General features: G+C 30.5%; 1 protein-coding gene across 2 annotated transcripts; it reads right to left on the bottom strand.

The window, feature by feature from the left end:
- Positions 1-7,646: 7,646 nt before the first annotated feature.
- Positions 7,647-17,689, bottom strand: LOC118027760 (cationic amino acid transporter 4, vacuolar). Of its 2 annotated transcripts, XM_035031215.2 has the most exons (14): positions 17,210-17,676; positions 16,434-16,635; positions 15,974-16,058; positions 14,918-15,058; positions 14,702-14,820; positions 14,515-14,611; positions 12,243-12,415; positions 12,075-12,141; positions 11,602-11,760; positions 11,202-11,466; positions 9,202-9,310; positions 8,805-8,917; positions 8,210-8,285; positions 7,647-8,088 (listed from the first exon to the last, which is right to left on the bottom strand). In XM_035031215.2, exons 1-14 carry the CDS (start codon positions 17,376-17,378, stop codon positions 7,932-7,934), a joined length of 1,932 nt encoding a protein of 643 aa, XP_034887106.1. In that variant the 5' UTR covers positions 17,379-17,676; the 3' UTR covers positions 7,647-7,931. The 2 variants fall into 2 exon arrangements, with proteins under 2 accessions (XP_034887106.1, XP_034887107.1); XM_035031216.2 differs by lacking the exon at positions 8,805-8,917 and having other exon boundaries at positions 7,949-8,088; positions 17,210-17,689.
- Positions 17,690-19,640: the final 1,951 nt, after the last annotated feature.

The raw sequence follows: 19,640 nt of genomic DNA, 5'->3' as shown, positions 1-19,640 counted from the left end.
GACGTTTGGCTTGACTAGTAGTTTACATTGTGGTTGGTATTCTCTTGCAAAACATGTTGGACGCATATTTGATGTTTAAGTTAGTAAAGTGTAGAAAAAATTAAATATATGTAATAAAGAGAATGAAATGCAAAAGAGTGTTCCTTGTACGTAGTTGTGTGTGAGGATTCTTAAAATCACAGACCTACCACCACCACTACATTTTCTCTCATTCAATCCATTAACCATAAATCTACCCAAGACGATAGTTGCCATAACTCCTCAAATGATGAGGAAATTAATGAATTAAATAGAAAAAGACATCACAAAAAGAGTTCTCAAATTGTCCAAAAGAAATACTAATCCAATGTTGTTCAACTTGTTTGGAGATGAATCAATGGCAAAGAAGAGAAGAATACAACATCGAATAAGAAGAAGAGGAAATCAATGGATCTAAGAGTAAAAATGTAAATAAAAGACTCAAACTTTTTGATACAAACAAGAAAAACTCCTTGAAAACGAGATTTGTATAAGTATTTGATTGGAAAGTTCCTCAAGAAATAGGGTTTGTGTAAGTTTTTTACAGGAAAGCTCCTTGAAAGGCAGGCTTGTGTATTTGACTTGGGAAAATTTGAATCAAGACTTATAATGCTTTTATCTTTTAACAATGGAGAGTCATAGAGTCGTTGCTATCATTCATGATGCTTCCGACAATGTTGTGTGTACCACTCTCTTCACTTAGTTCTCATTGTGTTGTTATAGACTTTACGAGGTTATGGAGGCTAAGCATCAATATTATAATAAAGAAGAATGAGACAATTTTTTTTGCACATCGACATCTTTATAATTTTGATGATGAAGACTCGTCAATGACATAATGTGTTAGATGTAATTAAATAATGTATTATGAGAATTGATTTTATTGATATAATAAATTAATTGAGTTTTTTTAATTATGAATTAAGTTTGTTTAATTATGAATTGATTTGAAATAAAATTGAATTACAAGTTATATTATTTATTGAATTGGTCAGAAATTGTGTTGAATATGACTAGTTAAGTTTGTTGATTTTTATTTTTTTTTTGTCCTTATAGAGAGTTCAAAGGCTAGAAAAATACGACTACTACTGCAATGTTAAGATTGCGCGTGGAGCACGTGTACATTACCCCCACGGAATGGTCTTGGGATTGTCAAGAAAAAACTAAAGAACTGGGCATGAAACCGTGGTCGGCGGCCGGTTGTGATTCGGGAGATCGCACCTTTGATTCGCTGTCGCCTGATTTCAAGGGACCGCCCTGCGGTCCCTGCAAAACCTTATGACGGCAAAATAATTGTAACTTTTTGGTCTATTTCTTTTCTTTTTTTATATATAAAAAGAATGATTAATGACATGGATAAGACACTTAATTATTATTCTTTAGTGGGGCCCACCTTACATCACATGATATGCCCAAATAAATAACTGGGCAACTTTCTTTCTTTCTTTTATGGCGAGGGGCAAGGGAATAAAACGTCATGAAATATTATTATTTATGGATATTTCCATTATGAAATATTGACACATATGTTATAGTTCTAATCATCAAATAAAAACTTATCACTTGAATTAAAACTCTAAATAAAAATTACCTTTGATTCTCTCTATTGACTTGATCAGAATATATTTGTGTGGGAATATATTTATGTTGAATAAATATATTTAACAAGTACAAGATATAGATCTTAAATTGAGCTTGTCAACTAGTTGACATGTTGACTTGATCTATAGAGTTTTTTTAATGAAACAATATTGTCTTGAATAATTATTTTTTATAAAAAACTAAAACAACTTTATTTTAAAAACAAAAATCTTTAAAATTTGTTGATTTAGTCTCACTTAGGTTTCATTTCGATAACAAATTAACTCCATTTGTCCATTTATGTTTGATTAAATCAGTTTTTCATGTGATTTAAAAGCAAACCCTGCTTAATCCAAACCCTGGATCAATAAATCAATATATCAGGACGGGTTAGATTTGATTATTTTTTTTTAATTTTAAAATTTTTATTTCATTAGCCTAAATTGATTCACGTATCTGAATTGAAATGCCAATTATTTAGTTTAATTCGAAGAATTTAAGAGTTGTATAGTTTCATTTTATTTTTTTAATATATAAATAATACCAATTATTACACATAATTGAACTCACATAAAACATCTTTTTTTATGTCTTTTATTTTTATTTTTAGAGAGCAGTTAGAGATTTGATTGTTATTTCCATGTGGAATAAATAAATACATTGATATTGAACTATACATCAATTAAGATTATATCATTTTTCGAGGTGATTTTAAAAACATGCTCCATATCTGCCGGGTCTTTTTAAAGGTTAGCAAAAAGATAAAATAAAAAAAATTAGGAAAAAGAAATGTAATGTCCGTCTCATGCATGTGTCCTTGACCCGTAAACTTGGCATATGAATGAGTTGACTTTTAAAGGAAATTAGGTGAGAGTCATTGAATGGTCTAGCCACTTTAATAATTTGACTAATTTAGCTAGATTTTTTTAAAAGAAAAAAAAACAATGTGGATTTAATAGTTTGTTTTTTTTTAAAAAAAATATTGGAATTATAATTTTTTGGATTGGTCATATCAAACTCAGTTAATTTATCTAATTTATTAACTAGATCATAATATTTATTGGGTTTAATAATCATGTTTTTATAGATTTTTTTTTCATTTAATTAAACAATTATAAAAATAAATATTTGCAAGCAATACAATGAATAAAATTACCTTGGAGAATTATATATATATTCAACCTAAACTTCATTTTTTTATTTATACATCTTTTGATTGTTTGAACAAAAAAAATATTTTTTTCAAATTATAAATATATATTTTTTTAAAATAAAAATCTATCATAATCTCAAAAGCAAATTTTTAAAAAATATTAAGACAATGTTTCAATGTTTTATATGTGATTGAGGCGAAAAACTAATAAATATGATAAAATAATGTAAAAAATTAGTAAAAAAATTTAAGAAAGAATTTTTATTTCCATTGAATATATTCATGAGAAATCTTTTATTTCTTATTTTGTATATTAGGTACACAGTATTTTAGAAAAAAATTGTTTGCTTTCGAATAAAAACCTATAACATTATCTAAGAATCGTGGCAAAATTGGATAGGAACTTTAATATCATGTCATAATCCTATAGTCAACTGTTTTTTTTATTTAAAAGATATGTGAACAATACAAAAAAAAAAGAAGAAAAAAAACCCTAATTTTTTTTCTTTCATTGTCAATATTGATCCTTGAAATCTTAAATTTTAAAGGTAATAAAACCAAATTTCTTTATGCAAAATTGAGTATCAATCTAATAGTAATTTTTTTTTTAATATTACATAACCTTGTAAAAAATAAACTGAAATAAGTTATAAGTTTAATATAAAACTAATATAATATAAAAAGAGAAAATTAATAAAAGAAATTAATGACCAGAAAAAAAAAAAGATAAAAAAAAACACCCAACACTACTCCAATCCATTGTCCCACGAGAGAAGACACAATGTTTCCTTCTCTTTTAGGTTTCTCTCTAATCAGACACAGCTGGCGATAATGACCATTTCAAACTACCTAGAGCTTGCATGGCTTGTTTTTTAGGTTTGAATTTCCATGAATAATCATGGAATATAATCATGTTTATTAAATTAAATTAATAAAATAAACACAAAACAATGGTGAGTTTATGTAAAACCATCCATTAAAATCTAATTTAGTGGTGTTTCAGAAGGCCATTAGACAAGAATGGCCGTGTGAACAAGATGAAGATGAAGGAATGGTCGGTCCATCAAGTTGGAGAGAGCAAGTCTTTTTCTTCAAAAGGATACGGTTGACCAGCTTATAAAATCATACAATAGAAAGACAAAAGTTAATGTCTAGCTAGTTAACTAATTGTTATGGAAAATTTAAGTAGGGATGAGTAAAAAAACCGAAAAACCAAGAAAATCAGAAAAAAACCGAGCTGTAAAAAGAAATCGATTAAAATTTTTAAAAAACCCGACCGGTTTGGTTTAGTTTTATAAGCTTGAAACTGAAAAAACCGAATCGAACCAAATTCAAACCGAAAAAATAAAAAAAACTGAGCTAAACCGGAAAAAATTAGGAAATTGAAAAAACCGAGCCAAATCAGTTTCAGTTCGGTTTTGGTTTTTTTTTTAAAAGCGAACCAAACCAAAAATAAACACCCTTAAATTTAGGAGTTGTTTTTCCTCAAAAGCAAACATGTTTTTTTTATTTTATTTTATTTTTTATTTTCAATATTGATCCTACAAATCTTAAATTTAAATTTTATAAAATGAAATTGCTTCGTGCAAAATCTTGTATTAATTCAATGATAGTTTGTTTTTTAATATGTGATAATTTTATAAAAAATAAATTAAAATAAATTATAAATTAAATTTGAAATCAATGTAATATAAAAAAATAAAATTATTAAAAATATTTAATAGGCAGAGCAAAGAAAAACTAAAAGGACAAAAAAATAAATACAAAACATTACTCCAACCCATCATCATGATATATGAGAGAAGACACAGTGTTTACTCCAATCCATCATGATATAATTTATTATATACTTTTGCTAACTATGTAATAATAATATATATATGACTAGTAGGCACAATAATGAGCACCCAAAATATTAAAAAAATAAATAAAAAATGTTATAAATTAAAGACATCGCATAATGGCCACGCAATTAACATTATTATTATTATTATTACAGTGGAGAATGCGTGTAAGAATAGAAGTGAAGAAAAGTAGACAACAACTTGTCAAGAAAACGTGCAAAGTTATTTCATGTAGCGATGCCGTTAAGAAACACAATCATGCCTTTTTTTTACTCTTTTTAATATAATTAATAATGATAGGGCAGGGAAGAGCCCATATACTTTTATTATTATTAACTTTGATGTTTTGATTTGTTTGTGTGTATTTTAATTAATTTTATAAAAATTAATAATTATATAAATTTTTTTAATAATATTAAAATTTGTGAAACTTGAACTAATAATCTCTATAAAATAAATCTAGAAAATAAATTTAAAATCTAATTAATTAAATTGCGCCCGAATTAATCTCGATACTTAATTAACCACAAGACAGCTAATTTCATGCCTGAATTACAAACTAGCCACGTTAAATATAATGATGACAAGGTAATCTTGGTTTAAATAAATTGATCTCATGGTTAAAATTGTTTATTTATTTATTTTTAAAATTAGTAATTTTAAATTGTTTTCATGTATTGATATAAAAAATAATTTTTTAAAATAAAAAATATTATTTTAATATATTTTTAAAAAAAACACTATAAAAAATAATCATGATCATACTTACAATACCAAACATGCACTAAATTTATACATTATGCCTTGAATTACAACCTAGCCACATCAAATATAATGATGACATGGTGATTTTGGTTTAAATAAGTAGTTTGTTTATTGAAATTGTTTTTTAAAAGTTTATTTTTTTAAATTAATAATTTTAAATTATTTTGATATGTTGATGTAAATAATTTTTTTAAAATATTATTTAAATAAAAAAATATTTTATAAAAAATTATTACCACACCTACAATACAAAATACACTAAATCTATACATTCTAGTAGCTCATGTCTTCAAAGTCAACATTGGATTTGTTTCAGCTCGTAGAATGAGTTCAAGATATAACAAGAATTCAAATCTTTTACCGATTAATAGTATAATAAATTTAGTTTTTTTTTTTTTCGTTAAGAAAACAAAAGTAGAGATAGAAAGTTTGATCTCTAGAATTGAAACAAAAAATGTTTCTAAAATGAGCACGAAAGCCAAAAGAGGTTATGTTTGAATTGTCTCCCCATCACAGGCATTCTATTCAAGTCAAGTTCTGCAACTCTACGCTACTATCTGCGTGTGTGAAAGGAAAGAAGAATAGTTTCTTTGTTTAAAACTTTTTTATTTTTTAAATTGATAGAGATATTCAAATCAATTTATATATATTTTAATTAATTTTATGATTTTTAAAATTAATAATTATATAAACTTTTAATAACTTTAAAATTTATAAAACTCAAATCGATAATATTTAAAAAATAAATTTTAAGAGTTATATTTCTTAAAATTATTTATTTATAATTTTTTTATATAATATAAATATTTGACTAATTTGTATATATTTTAACTAATTTTATAAACTTTAAAATCAATAAATATATAAATTTTTAGTAGTTATTATACTTAAATTTAAAATTATAAAAAAAGCAAACTCCTTCTAGAATAGATGAGATGGAGTGCATTATATCATCATTTTCATTTTCATTATTATTATTATTATTATTATTAATCTACGCTGCAATCAAGTGTATAGGGTGCATTAGCATGATGTGACATGAGATGACATGCTTAGATCATTGCCAACGTCTATTTCTCCTCAATTATACAAAAACATCATGTCAATTTTTATTTTTAAATAATAAAGTTTCTTGAAAGTTTTGGAAAAACGACAGATTAGCAAATTATTTGAAAACTAACATGGTTTAAATGCATCTTCAATTCTAAATATTAATTTTGTAAAAACCATTAAGCATGAGAAAAACATAAATAAAGTAGACAAAAGAAAAGAAGGAATAAGTCATTAGAGTTCTATTTTTTATTGACTTTTAATACTTTTAGGAAGATTTCAATAAAAAAAAACTAACTATATCATAAAATATCAGTAAACAAGATCATAATAATTGACTAATGATTTTGTCTGAAATTAATGTTTTCCTATAGTAATTTAAAGTTTGGTTAATAAATATTATTTTTATAATTTATTTTTATCAAAAAACGCTAGAATAGTAAAATACCCAAGAAGAAGTGTATATGCGTGTTTTTAAAAGTGTTTTTAAAAAAAATAATTATTTTTTAAAATTAATATATTTTTGATGTTTTTAGATCATTTTGATGCGTTGATATTAAAAATAATTTTTTTAAAAAAATATTATTTTAAAATAAAAAATATTTTTAAATACAACACGATTATATTAAAAAAAAAAAAAAAATCTATAAGTTCAAATTTTGTCATGGGTCTAATGTATATTTAAATTTATTTTGTCTCCTCGCCTTCGGCTGAGTGGATCCACAAAAATGCTCCAATCGAGCGTGTACTGGGATTGAAGCTAAATTATGAGCAACAATATTTCTACCCCCTTATCAGACGTGCAGCAAACTCCCTTCTGACCAGATCTCAAAAATCACTTGTTTTACTAGTGCAGCAACAATCTCCCCAAGATCATGACGAAACATAGCTCCATGACCCCGAGGACCAAGGCATTCTCTGAAATTTGGGATTTTTTTTTTTTTTGTAATTCCTCTAAGGTAGCTGTTTCCATTGTCCCTTTCATGGCTAGTGGTATGAAGCTGGCTATATAAGCAAGCACCTTACTTCAGCCATCAGGTTTCTCAAAAGACATGTGTGCATAAAAATATTTCTTAAATATTTTGAAAATCTCATTTATAGTTTTGTCACCTTAAGCCAGTTCAGATGCCATGCATGTCAAAAAAAATGTCAAAATCATCTCATGGATTACTCTCTCTATTACTACTACCCCGGATTAACCACTTTCACTGTCACATGCGGCATTGTAAGAGAAATGTCACAAGTATCACAGGGAGTAAACAATTTTTTTAATTTCCCTCCATTCAAATACTGTTTGTACCTTATATTTGTAACAACCATCACGTTTGAGCCGTAAGCTATTTACATGTTTGCAGAAGAATTATAGAAGATGCCAGCGAATTAAGCAATACAACTATACAACAAACGATTGATTTCCTTTCTATCAGATGGAACTATGTACCATAGCAGCAAAAGAGCATCCAAGAATGCCTCTGATGGAGGAGAGATAGATGTGTTCATGGTGCATGCCTTGCCATGAGCTACGCCAGAAGATCTGAAGAGGTGCGGTAGATCTCATCAGCATGGGCAGTAGGAACATAAACTGCATTCTTCAATGAGCTGTGGGTCCGACCATAAAATAAATAAACTAGTGCCCCTATTAGCAGCCATATGGAAACACGGAACCATGTGCCAGCCCTGCACATAGATGCATAAGATCAACACTACAGCCAGAGGTGGAAAGCTTGGTGAGATTGAGCTCAAATGAAAAACTTTATTAGAGAGAGAGAGAGGCGAAGTTAATTGGCTGGATACTCACCCCAAATTAACTAACAAGTATGTGTTGACAAGAATGCAAGCAACTGGTAAGAATGGAACAAAAGGACAAACGAAACCTGGAAAAAAGGACAAAAAATAATTCTGTAAATGATTATTGCATGCATATCGAACACCATTTTTAAATTGGAGGTAACAGTATCATACAGTAAATATGGGTGAGACTATAAGCACAGGCTTTCCAAAGGGCTACGGTAGTATGGTTTAGCAATGAATTACTCATGTGATACGAGCAAGCAATTCCTATACTATACACCACCAGCTTTTCTTTTTCTTCTCCACAACTACTGCACGTGATTTTGAACTTTCAAGAAATTCTATCAAGTGATCTTGTTTACCAATTCATGTAATTTTGAGGGTTTCTTGAGTTGAAGCAACGTTTTCTTCATAACTTTAATCTGCACCAGCCATTTTAAGATTCTATACATGTTAATCTGACAAAACTTTTTAAGGCAAGTAGCCAAATGCCAGCAAAGCTTTGCAGTGGTAAGGAGGTTTATGAAATTCTTCACCAAAATACACAATACCCAACCTCAACCAATATCCTTTAACATTGTATTAAATAAGCTTGAACATACCTCCTGAGTGTCCGAAGCTATGCCTTGCATTGTCTTGTGCTAAGCAAGCCAGAACAATCAAACTGCACAAAAGAATAGCTCCACCCACTGTACACAATGTGAATCGAAGAATGCTGGTAGAGTAAAGATCAAGTTACAAACCAGTAGAACCATATCAGTCACATATTAGGGTAAAACATGTCTTCGACTAACCCTATACTGCAGATGATGAAGTACTTTGTTTTTTTTTTAAGAATTGTTGTGCTGTATCTCCAGAGAAAAAAAACTTCCATTTATTGTTTATACACATTGAGAACTCACATGCCAAAGGTTAAGAACAATTCTAGTTGAGATAATGGGACTCATGTTAAAAGAGTGAATCAGATGAAAGCTGCAGATTTTAGAGCAGATGACAAACCTGGGAATATTTTCAACAGAAGCTGCAGATGCAAGGACAAAAACACCTACGCATACAAGAGCTATATTCCAAGCAGCAATTTTTCGCCTTTTTTGTTCATTCTGTTCACCTGTTTAATTGACACAAAACAAGAAAACTAATATCAATTTACATATCATATGGAATTCGTCAAGAGAATTCCAGTGAATATGTTAATGCAGAAGTGTTTCCTTAAGTATTGTTTATTTAACTCAATATATCATTCCAATTAATAATAGGCTTCATGATGCCAATGAAATTCAACAAAGAAATATAAAACAAACACATGGACCATCCAAAATCATCCATACAGCCAACAAAAGAGGGGTCATTGTTAAAGGAAATGGTTAAGGCAACTCTGTATCACATAACATAGATTTGGTAGATAGAAAATTTACCAGATTTACCAAAAACCTAGAAAATTAGGATACCTGGACGGACCGAAAAGTCAGGTACAGTGTGGATTTGTGCCAATTATCAACAAGAATAATATTAGTCTTCCCTAAAAAAAGGTCCCTTCAGATGGGCTTATACATGTCTAGCAATGAAGAACAAAGGAATGGCAATCATTGTGCTTTTCCAATTGGTTTCAAGTTATGGGTTCAGTTGAATTAATGTACCACAACAACTGAATGAAAGAACCAATATGACACATCCAGAAAAAGGATTTAAAGATTCAAAGCTCTCTTCTTCCTCTTTCTTTCTTCTCACTCTTTCATATACAGAAAATATTGGAAATTTATTTAATTAACATGATTTTAATAAATTATGGGTAAATGAGAAATTAATTTCAAAAAAATCCTTAGTTTTTTTACTCAAAGAACCCTTGGTTTTCCAAGATTTAATTCTTGATTTATGGTGGCTAATTAAAGGTTGATAATTTTGGAAATTAATTCTTATTAATTCTTCAACCTTTTAGCTTCCAAAATTCACTATAAAAGACGATGAACAAATAGTTTCTAACATGAATTTTTCATATTTTTTCACTCTCTCACCTCATTTTTAGAGTTTTCATTCTTTTTTATGCTTTTGTTTTTATCCCAAATCTAAAGCTTAGGTTCATACTTTGTTGAGAGATATTTGAGTTCATTTATTTTGGTTCAAAGACCTTTTTTAGAAATATATCTAAATTAAGGTGGTGGTGTTAGAATCTTGAGAGAAATATTTCAAACATTCTAGTTGCACAAGCAAGGAGCAATAAAGTCTTAAGGACAAAAGATTCATTCTTGACAACAACAAAAGTTCCATTTCTTTAAAGTACTTCAACAAGTACCCTTCTCTGTTTTAATTTAGGCACTGTTATTTTTATTATAGTATGCATGTTAGCCTTTGATATTATATATATTGCAAGTTTAAATATATACTTAGCATGCATGCTATTAATATTTTTATTATATTTATGTTGAAAGTATATTTCTCTTAGAACTTTATTTTGCATGTTCATAGATTTAAAATTGTATGCACTCTAGGTTTACCTTAAACAATATTTTATGTTTTGTATGCTCTTGTTATGATAAACTAAACATCTTTGCTCTAGCCTAATATATAATACATCATATTTTGACAACAAAATTAATAAATAAATTCTACAAAATCGTGATGTTTCAAATTCTTTGGCCATATGCAGCCTGGATTTAGCCTCCTACCAGTTTCAAGTTATCTTGCCAAGGCTTATCAAAAAACATTGTGTCAGCACAGATGCTTGCCTTAGCTAATAATGTGAGTTCAAGTAATGTAGAATGCAGTATAGCTTTTTGAGAGTACTCAGTTGTTTTGTAGTGTCTAAGCACTTTCTTTGCTGTGCAACCTTGTAAACAACTTACATTAAAAATCAACATTTATGCTTTATAGCAGTTCCGCTACTTCTTGTTACATATATGCATTTCAATGTCAAGCTAAAACATGACGACAAAAAAGTACGGGAATAATAGAATGGAAAAAGAGAGTCATGTTCAAACACTAAAGAATGCATTGGGTAGTACCTTGAGCCATGTGTTTCGGAAGAAGCGTGCATCCAATTGAAATCCCTCTATTGTCAAGTAAATGTTGACTAAGATCATGGTTGCTGAGAGAACCCTTAGGGTTTTGATATGCAATCTCCTGAGAATCACTATTGAATTGGAGTGATGGTGAATCAATCAGCTGCTGAAGTGATGGATGAAGTGGCACCTCATTCGGTGGAACATATCTGAGTACTAGCACTGAAACTGCAACAGAAGTGAAAGCAAGAAGTGTACCCACGCTAACCTGTAGCCAGGAAAGGAATTAGGAAGCCTTGCCTTCCTATATTTTTTATAGCAGAAGGTTCATGTACATAAAAAAAAAATAAACAGCAATGCATTACTCCTCATAAAACATCTCTAATTCAAATGCATAACATACCATTCCTGCCAGCTGTGAAACATCCATAAAAAAAGCCAGGGCTGCAGATAGAATACCAATTATTACTGTGCTCTTCACTGGAACCTGTGTGCGTTCACTAATGTCTGAAAAAAAAGATGGCAACAATCCATCTCTAGCCATTGCCATGAACATTCGAGGCTGAAATGAATTCATGGAAACAATCACTGACAAAATAGATTTATACCGTTTTGTATTTACACAAAAAAGACAGCACCGACTCCCGCAAAATGGCCTTATCAAGCAGTAAAATAACATTCACCTATAGCTTAAAGTTAACAAGTCTCATGCAAAGCATATAAAAAACAAAAGGCAAAAGTAGTGATGCAACTTTTGTGTACTTACTGGAGCTCAAATAAATTTGAGAGCTGAATCTATATCCATGCTACCACATTAAATATGTGATTAAGGACTAAGAGTTATTCTAAATCACTGGAGAAACATGGATTACGCACCTGAGGAAGAAGTGAACCCATTAAACTAGCACAAAGAGCAGTAACTGCCCCAGTTGTTATTATGTACCTGCAATTATAAAGTTACTAATCAGATTACAACTGACTTTGAGGGAATAACCTCAAAGTTAAATAACCAATCAAATTGACAAACCAGGAGGAAAAGCTTACACTGCCCATTGCATCCCATGAGAAGCAAATGCTGAAGAGATTGGGGTGTCTGGATCCAATGCGTAGTATGGCACTAAGCCAACAATAACAACAGAGACAAGCATGTATAGAATGCAACATATAGACAAAGCAACGCCTATACCTAAGGGCAGATCACGTTGAGGATTTTTCACCTGACATGGTAAGAAAATGATGACCATAATGTAGTTAAAAAGCTACAAAAGAGGCCCAAAGTTTCACTCACTGAGACTAACATGGTATGTAAAGATAAGATTAAACTACTAAATAATAACTCAAACAGAAATGACACAAATATAGAGATGGAATCAGATTAAGAATGATACAGAATTTTATCAAATTACATCTAATAATACAATATATACATGGTTGCCATCCTAGTTATGTATCAAGCATGGTCTCCCATTATTATACTCCCTTTGTTCAAGAAAAAGCATCCTCCTATCCTTTATAATGTCAAATTATAACACAAGTTTTCTTTATAGAACACAGCAAGTCATATGTCAACAATCACGCAGAAGAAATGAGACCTTAAGATGCATAGCTACCACTATGGCATAGATGATAGATAAAGAAAAACAATACATTTTTGCTTTAATAACTCCCAGAATGATTGATGAATTTGTAACTTTATTATATCAAATTTTGAACCGGGTAACTTCCACTGACCTGCCAAATTGCAGACACTTCAACTTGTCTAAGGACATGAAGAAAAGTAAATGATTTTTCAAATTTATTCATGTCCATGTATTCAAGGGGATCATCATTGATGCAATGGTAAAATAGTTGAACTCATATTCATAAAGCTGCAGATATGTTCGAGGGTGTTTGAGAGTATTTTTCAAAGTGCTTTTCACTTAGAAAAACATGCCAATAATGTTTTTTTATTTTTTAAAAATTATTTTTGAGATCAACACATCAAAAACATATTAATTTAAAGCAAAATAAAAAATAAAAAATTTTCAAATTTTTTTGGAAGTGCTTTTGAAAAGCACTCCCAGAGTAGAGTTATTTAATATTCTTCCTACCAGGATCCCACCTTGGCAAGACCACAACTGAATAATTGCCTTTTGAATCTTAGGTTAAAGATTGCAGAATAATTAGCTAGGTATGCCCAAACAAGAAATCATATCAGAATGTATACATTATAGTGGTATTAATTACAATAATAAGCTAAGTAAACCACATCTTCATGTAGGACAGTTAAGATCAGGCACACAAGTTAAGAGATCACAAACCAGATTTTTGAAGTATCCGCTTGTTTATGCGGCTGCGGCAGCTTTTAAAGCAAACCGCAGATGTTAAATGTTTGATAATGATAAAACACAGTTTACTATTCACATGGAACCCATTCAAATTTTGTTAAAACCACAAGTTTGCGGAAAGCAGCTCTCTTTCTCTTTCTACAAACCTACAGACAATGGAAAGTGACTCCACTGTTCATGTGAACAGTGGAGTCACTCTCCACTGTTCCCATCGGACAGGTCCGGTCCAAAGTTAAATACTTTGAACTGGGTTTGACCGAGTTAAAAAAAAAAAATTCAATTTTTATTTTTATTTTTAATTGTGTTTTATTTGAAAAATTTTGAAGGAGATCACTTGATGACGTAGTATTTGCAGAATTTGATTGCAATCCCAATTTTATTCCTGATGATATTTTACCTGATGTTGTTGCGCGCTTAAGAAACCAAAAAACTGTAGTCATTGTCAGATGGATTTCGTATATGATAAAATTGTAGATAATTTAATGGAACAATAAAAAACATTTGATATAAATATTATTTATTTCATGATGTAATAGTAGTAGTTAAATCTACAATATTTAAATTAAAAACCATTAATATATATATATATATATATATATTTTTAATTATTTTATAACCTCAATTTGAAAAGCATTCTTTTAACCAAACACATTAAACTACTTTTGTTCAATCTCAATTTCAACCACAATTTTAACCAAACATATTAAATACCAAACCAACATCAACTAAAATTACTTTTTGTAAAACAATTTTTTTCAAACCATAACCACACAAGCTATCACAATACCAAACACACTAACTAATGCGCAATGTGGGAAGTCAATGAATATCTGTTGAGTTTGCATCATAGGATTTCCACTAAGTTTGATTTTTAGTTTAGCAAGGAAGTAAAATGAAGAGGATGAACCGTGAATGCAATCTTCCTTTCTCATTTCTTCTCTTGATTCTTTTTTCACATGCAACACCAGTCATTCCACATTAAAAATTACCTCCTCAGCAGTGCTAGCAACAACATCAAAACCAATGAATGAAAAGAACACCACGGCAGATCCTGCAAGCATCCCATTTACTCCAAATGGAAAATACCTATCAAACCAGAGGGAAAACAAAAGAAGATGAACTAGACCACTAGGGTAGATATAATGAGCCAAAGTAGACCAAATATACACTACTCACCCACTAGGAAGTTCATATCCAATCCATTCAGTCTTGAAAGCTAAATATCCACCAACTATTATGATGAAAAGCATCCCAAAAACATTCACTGTTGTAACAACAGTCTGTGCAAATGAACTCTGCAAGATGTAGTATTGCTAAAACAAATTAAAAAACAGATGCAAGCCAACACAAAAAACATAAACTTGCTAGTAGTTGAAAAGAAAAAAAAATTACCTCCTTGATTCCAATGCACAAGAGCAAAGTGACAACAAGAATCAAAACTGCCGCACATGGGTCTACCACAATGCCAAGCCCAGGAATGGAGTGGCGGGCCAAGTAAGAAGGCAGGTTATCCTGACCTCCAAAAAATAAGGCCTGAAAAACCGAAGAGATAAGTGGTTTGAACCATGATAAATGAAACAAATATATTATGAGAACCATAGATGTACAGCATCCAAGGAAACTAAGTCACCTGATTAGCTTGAAAGTTTTGTTTTGTTTTTTTTTTTTTTTTAAAAAGGTTAAAACCTCAATGATAGTTCTAATCATTCATCTGAAAAACAATAAAAGTTATGTCCAGATAAAAAAAAGGTAGAAAAAAAAATGATGTATGTGTTACTAGTCAAGATACATTCAGAGTGAGCATTATTGAGCCACTCTAAGGCTCATGCCACAAAGGACCAATAGTTAATCTTCAAACTGTGAAGCATTATACCACCATTTGGATACCTGAGCCAATGACCATTAAGATCTGGGGAAACTTTCTTGTATCAATTTTCACCCATGGTCTAAGACTAAGAAGACAGAGAGAGGCCAAGGGTTGGGTGGAAGCATACATGCAACTAACCATTGGCCAAATCTAACTTCATTTTGATGCTCTTAAAGGTTAAACACTGGCATATTAGTATTCATTCTATAAGATGTAAAGACAAAATAAGACTGCTTATTAAGTGATTGGATCTTGGAGAACAACAATATGAATAGCTTTACAATGAGTGGGCCTATTAGTACTTTAATGGCACACCATTGTTTTGAAGAGAGAAAGGGAGTGCCATTAACACTTCATGGAGTGCTAGCAGCCCTACATCTTTAAAATTCATGAATCATGATAAATTACTAATGTTTCTTTAATTTTGTGAACAGTGCGCATGCATGGACAAAATCACGCACACATCTCAAGTAAATGCCCAGAAGCCATAAAAAAAGAAACTCTATTAGACACTAGGGTTTAAATAGGAATTTATTGCATAGATGGAAGAGAGAGCTTCACGTAGAGAAGATCTACAGCACCAGATTTGGGGTTAGGCCACGAGCAATAGCTGAACCACCAATTGTATATTCAAGAATCAATGCCCAGCCAACCAGCCATGCTGCACTGCAAGACAATATGTTCAAGTCCTGAAAAGGGCATAGCAAAGCATATAGATATAGATTTACATAATCTTCCATTTAATGAGCTTACTGATTATGTCCTTTTGCAATTTAATCTTCTTATCAAAAGCAGTAACTTACCACCAAGCTCAACCATCAAGATGCCTTTATAATAATTTCTTAAGCACGTCATTTTTATAATTTCAAAGATGTATCAAGTTGTACGATCTGTATATTTTGAGACAGGATTGAAACCTCAAATTGTTGTTTCAATGTCATCTTTAGAGTTACTCACACTAACTCAGAAATAAATAATAATGTGCATAAAGACGAGAACTAATATGGAAAGCTTAAAAATCATCCAAGAAGTTGTAAATACCCTTCTCCTATGCAAATGTATGTGTAATGGTAGGCACTCCCCGCTGATGGGCACCGGCAAACAAGTTCAGCATAACAAAATGCTGAGAGAGCAGCAGCAATTCCAGCAATGAAGAAAGAAACAGTAAGAGCCGGTCCTGTCTGCTCTCTAGCAACCGTTCCTACAAGAATATATACTCCAGCTCCAATCGTTGCTCCTACTCCTGATTAAAAAAAAAAAATAGGACGAATATTAATATCAACATGCATAAAATCCTCCCCAGCTAAACTGGATAAATTTGAAAGGAAATAGAATCCCACCCAGCAGCCCAAGATCCCCATTAACTGCCGGTAATTAATAAGGGAGTAAATTCATGACTGAACCGAACAACAAAGAGGATTCGCATTTCAGATTTTCCAGGATATAAAATATAACCAACATTTAATAGTACACAGCCACAAGCAATAATTGTATTTATTAAACAAAGCCTTAAAGTCAAGGAAAACACTGACAGCTAGCTTCATTACAAAGAGAAAAACAAACAATACCGATAATAAAGGCAGACACCAGACACGAGACAGGACGGACGAACATAAAATTCACGTAGAAAAACCTTGAGACTTTCAAAGCAAACCAGAACAAACGCAAAAAAAAGAAACAGCATTTCAATTTTCAAGGAAAAGCAAAGATGCCCACATAGCCAAATAGGAAGGAAGGAAGAAACTTACACCATGAGAAAAACAAAACCCAGATGGAAAAAAGGAGAATTAATGGAATTAATGGAGTTAGTTACGAACCAATGGCAATGATGTCAACAACAGAGAGAATCTTGGCTAATTTTTGGGTTTGGCCACCGCTATGGTTGCTGACACGATGAGAATCCACTTGTTTTCTCCTAAAAACACAGCTCCTGAAGCTGAATCCCTCATTCCCATTCCCGTTGCTTTGCATGTCAGCCACACCCATAAACAAACTGACATAAACTCTCTTGTTTCTTCTTCTTCTTCTTCTTCTTCTTGATAATAATAATAATAATAATAATAAAAGGCAGCGTGGAGAATGAAAGAAGGGATGGGGAGGGGGGGTGTTGGCTTCTTGGGTACGTTGAATCTGCCCTGAATTTGAAACTAAATCCAAAACTGAGAATTGGAGGATCGAGAGAGAGAGAGAGAGAGAGAACAATATGTAATTATTATAACTATATTGAAGAATTTTGATCCGTTATGCACACACACACTGTACTTGCGTGTATCTTCTTTTTGGATTTGCTTTTGGAAAGTAAACAAAAAAATGTAACTGATTTTTAAAACAAAGGCAGCTTTTGATTATTGTCAAATAATAGAAGAGACGAGGTGAAAAAAAACAGATAAGACAATATATGAAAAGAAAATTAAAACAGAATTGTGTTAATTGTAGTAGGTAATAGTGAATAAGATAAAATAATTTTTTTATATTTTTATTTAGTTATGATGAATAAAATAAATAAAATATAAAAATATTAGTTTTATTTTTAATATATATTGTTAATAAATTTATATATTTTTAAAAAATAATTAGATATTATTTTTTTACTTTAGTTTATATTAAATATTAAAATTAATAATATTATAATAACTTTAGTTATAAAATTAGAAATGACTTGACTGGTTGCTTAGGGCTTAGACTGGTCCAAGTTTTTTTTTAAAAAATGATTGATTTGATCCTAATCCAGTCAAAAACTAATTTAATATGGGATAAAACACGAGTCAAAAACTTGTTAATTTTTTTTGAAAAATAATTTTTGTCAAAACAAGATTGCTTTAATTATTTTTAATTTTTTTGTCAGTCGGGCTGACTCTCCTAACTAGTAACCAGAACCTTGTATCAGGTTGATTCTTGAGTCAGGTTGATTCTTGAGTCAGGTTTTTAAACTATGATAATATCCACTTTTATCCATGTATTCACTCAGGTTAACCCATGTTGGCCTTCTCGATATGTGACCTGGGTCCTACCCCATTTGACCCCTAAGTCATGTTTTAAAACTATGATAATAACAATTTTATTATTACATTCACTCAGGTTAACCCAGTTGACCTTCCTAACCCGTGACTTAAGCCTTACCTAGAGTTAACCCAAGAATAAAGTTTTAAAATTTGATAATAACCACTTTTATTTCATGTTAACATGAGTCAACTTAAGTTAACCTTCCTGACACTTGACCCGGGCATTATCTCGGGTTAACACCTAATTCAAGTTATAAAACTATATTAATAATAATTTTTATCTTTACTTTGATCATGGTCAACGATTAACCTTATTCATAACCCATGCCTTATCTCATATTAACTTTTGAGTCGGGTTTAAAACTATAATAATAATCACTTTTATTCTTACGCTTACTCGGGTCAACCCAGGTAGTGATTCGAGTCTAGACTAGTGACTCGGGATTGACCCTAGATCAACCATTGAGTTAGGTTTTAAAACTATAATAGTAACTATTTTGATCCTCACATGTTTTAGTTATACAATTTTGGAATTGAGAGTTTTTACAAGGATATTTTATGAATAAAAAATAATAAATATTGTCTCTAGAGATATGTTTTCTTCGTACCTCCTTGTTTTGAAAGTACATAAATTCACTTCAAAATTATCTCAAAGATAAATTTATTTTTATGTATCTATCTTTGTCTCTTCTACCATACACATTACTATCTCTATTGTCTTCGTTCCTTTTATCTTAGGACAATAATAAAATGTTACCTAATAGTTATAATTATAATTATATATAAAAAATAATTCCTAAGTTGAAAACATTATTACTGTCTCATAAGACAAACAACGTGGACACCAAAAATATTTCTTTTTTTATTAGTTTGGCACAAAGATGAAGATATGAGAGAGACCAAAAAAATAAAAATTAGTCATCGATGCCATATTGTTTACTCATTGCTAACACGCGCTCCCTGGAATGGAGAACTTGTTCACATGATTCAAACATCACCAAGAGGGCCATGGATAAAGCTAGGAAAAAGCTGCTTGTGCCACTTAAATACAATGTGCTTTCTCACACGCCGACAATTGCAACGCACACGTTAAATATTTTTTTTACTTCATCCCTTCTTTTCTCCCCGGTTTGGCCTTAATTAGGCTCGGGTGGGATGAAATCTATAGCTAAATTGAAAATTTATCATAGATTTAAGGACTAATTGAAATGAAAGAGATCAAGGGCTAAATTAAAGTAACTTATTA

This window comes from Populus alba, chromosome 19 (genome assembly GCF_005239225.2).
Source record: "Populus alba chromosome 19, ASM523922v2, whole genome shotgun sequence".
Classification (NCBI taxonomy): domain Eukaryota; kingdom Viridiplantae; phylum Streptophyta; class Magnoliopsida; order Malpighiales; family Salicaceae; genus Populus; species Populus alba.
The sequence above is the reverse complement of the archived record's forward strand: the minus strand, read 5'-3'. Positions and strand labels throughout refer to the sequence as shown.

Bases quoted from the DNA above. Each gene is read 5' to 3' on its own strand.
- LOC118027760 (XM_035031215.2), bottom strand. From the start codon at position 17,378: ATGGGTGTGGCTGACATGCAAAGCAACGGGAATGGGAATGAGGGATTC. The intron at 11,761-12,074 runs GTGCGTAATCCA...AATTCATTTCAG, and splicing joins TGGGTTCACTTCTTCCTCAG to CCTCGAATGTTCATGGCAAT. The intron at 8,089-8,209 runs GTGAGTATCCAG...ATCTATGTGCAG, and splicing joins TACTTGTTAGTTAATTTGGG to GGCTGGCACATGGTTCCGTG.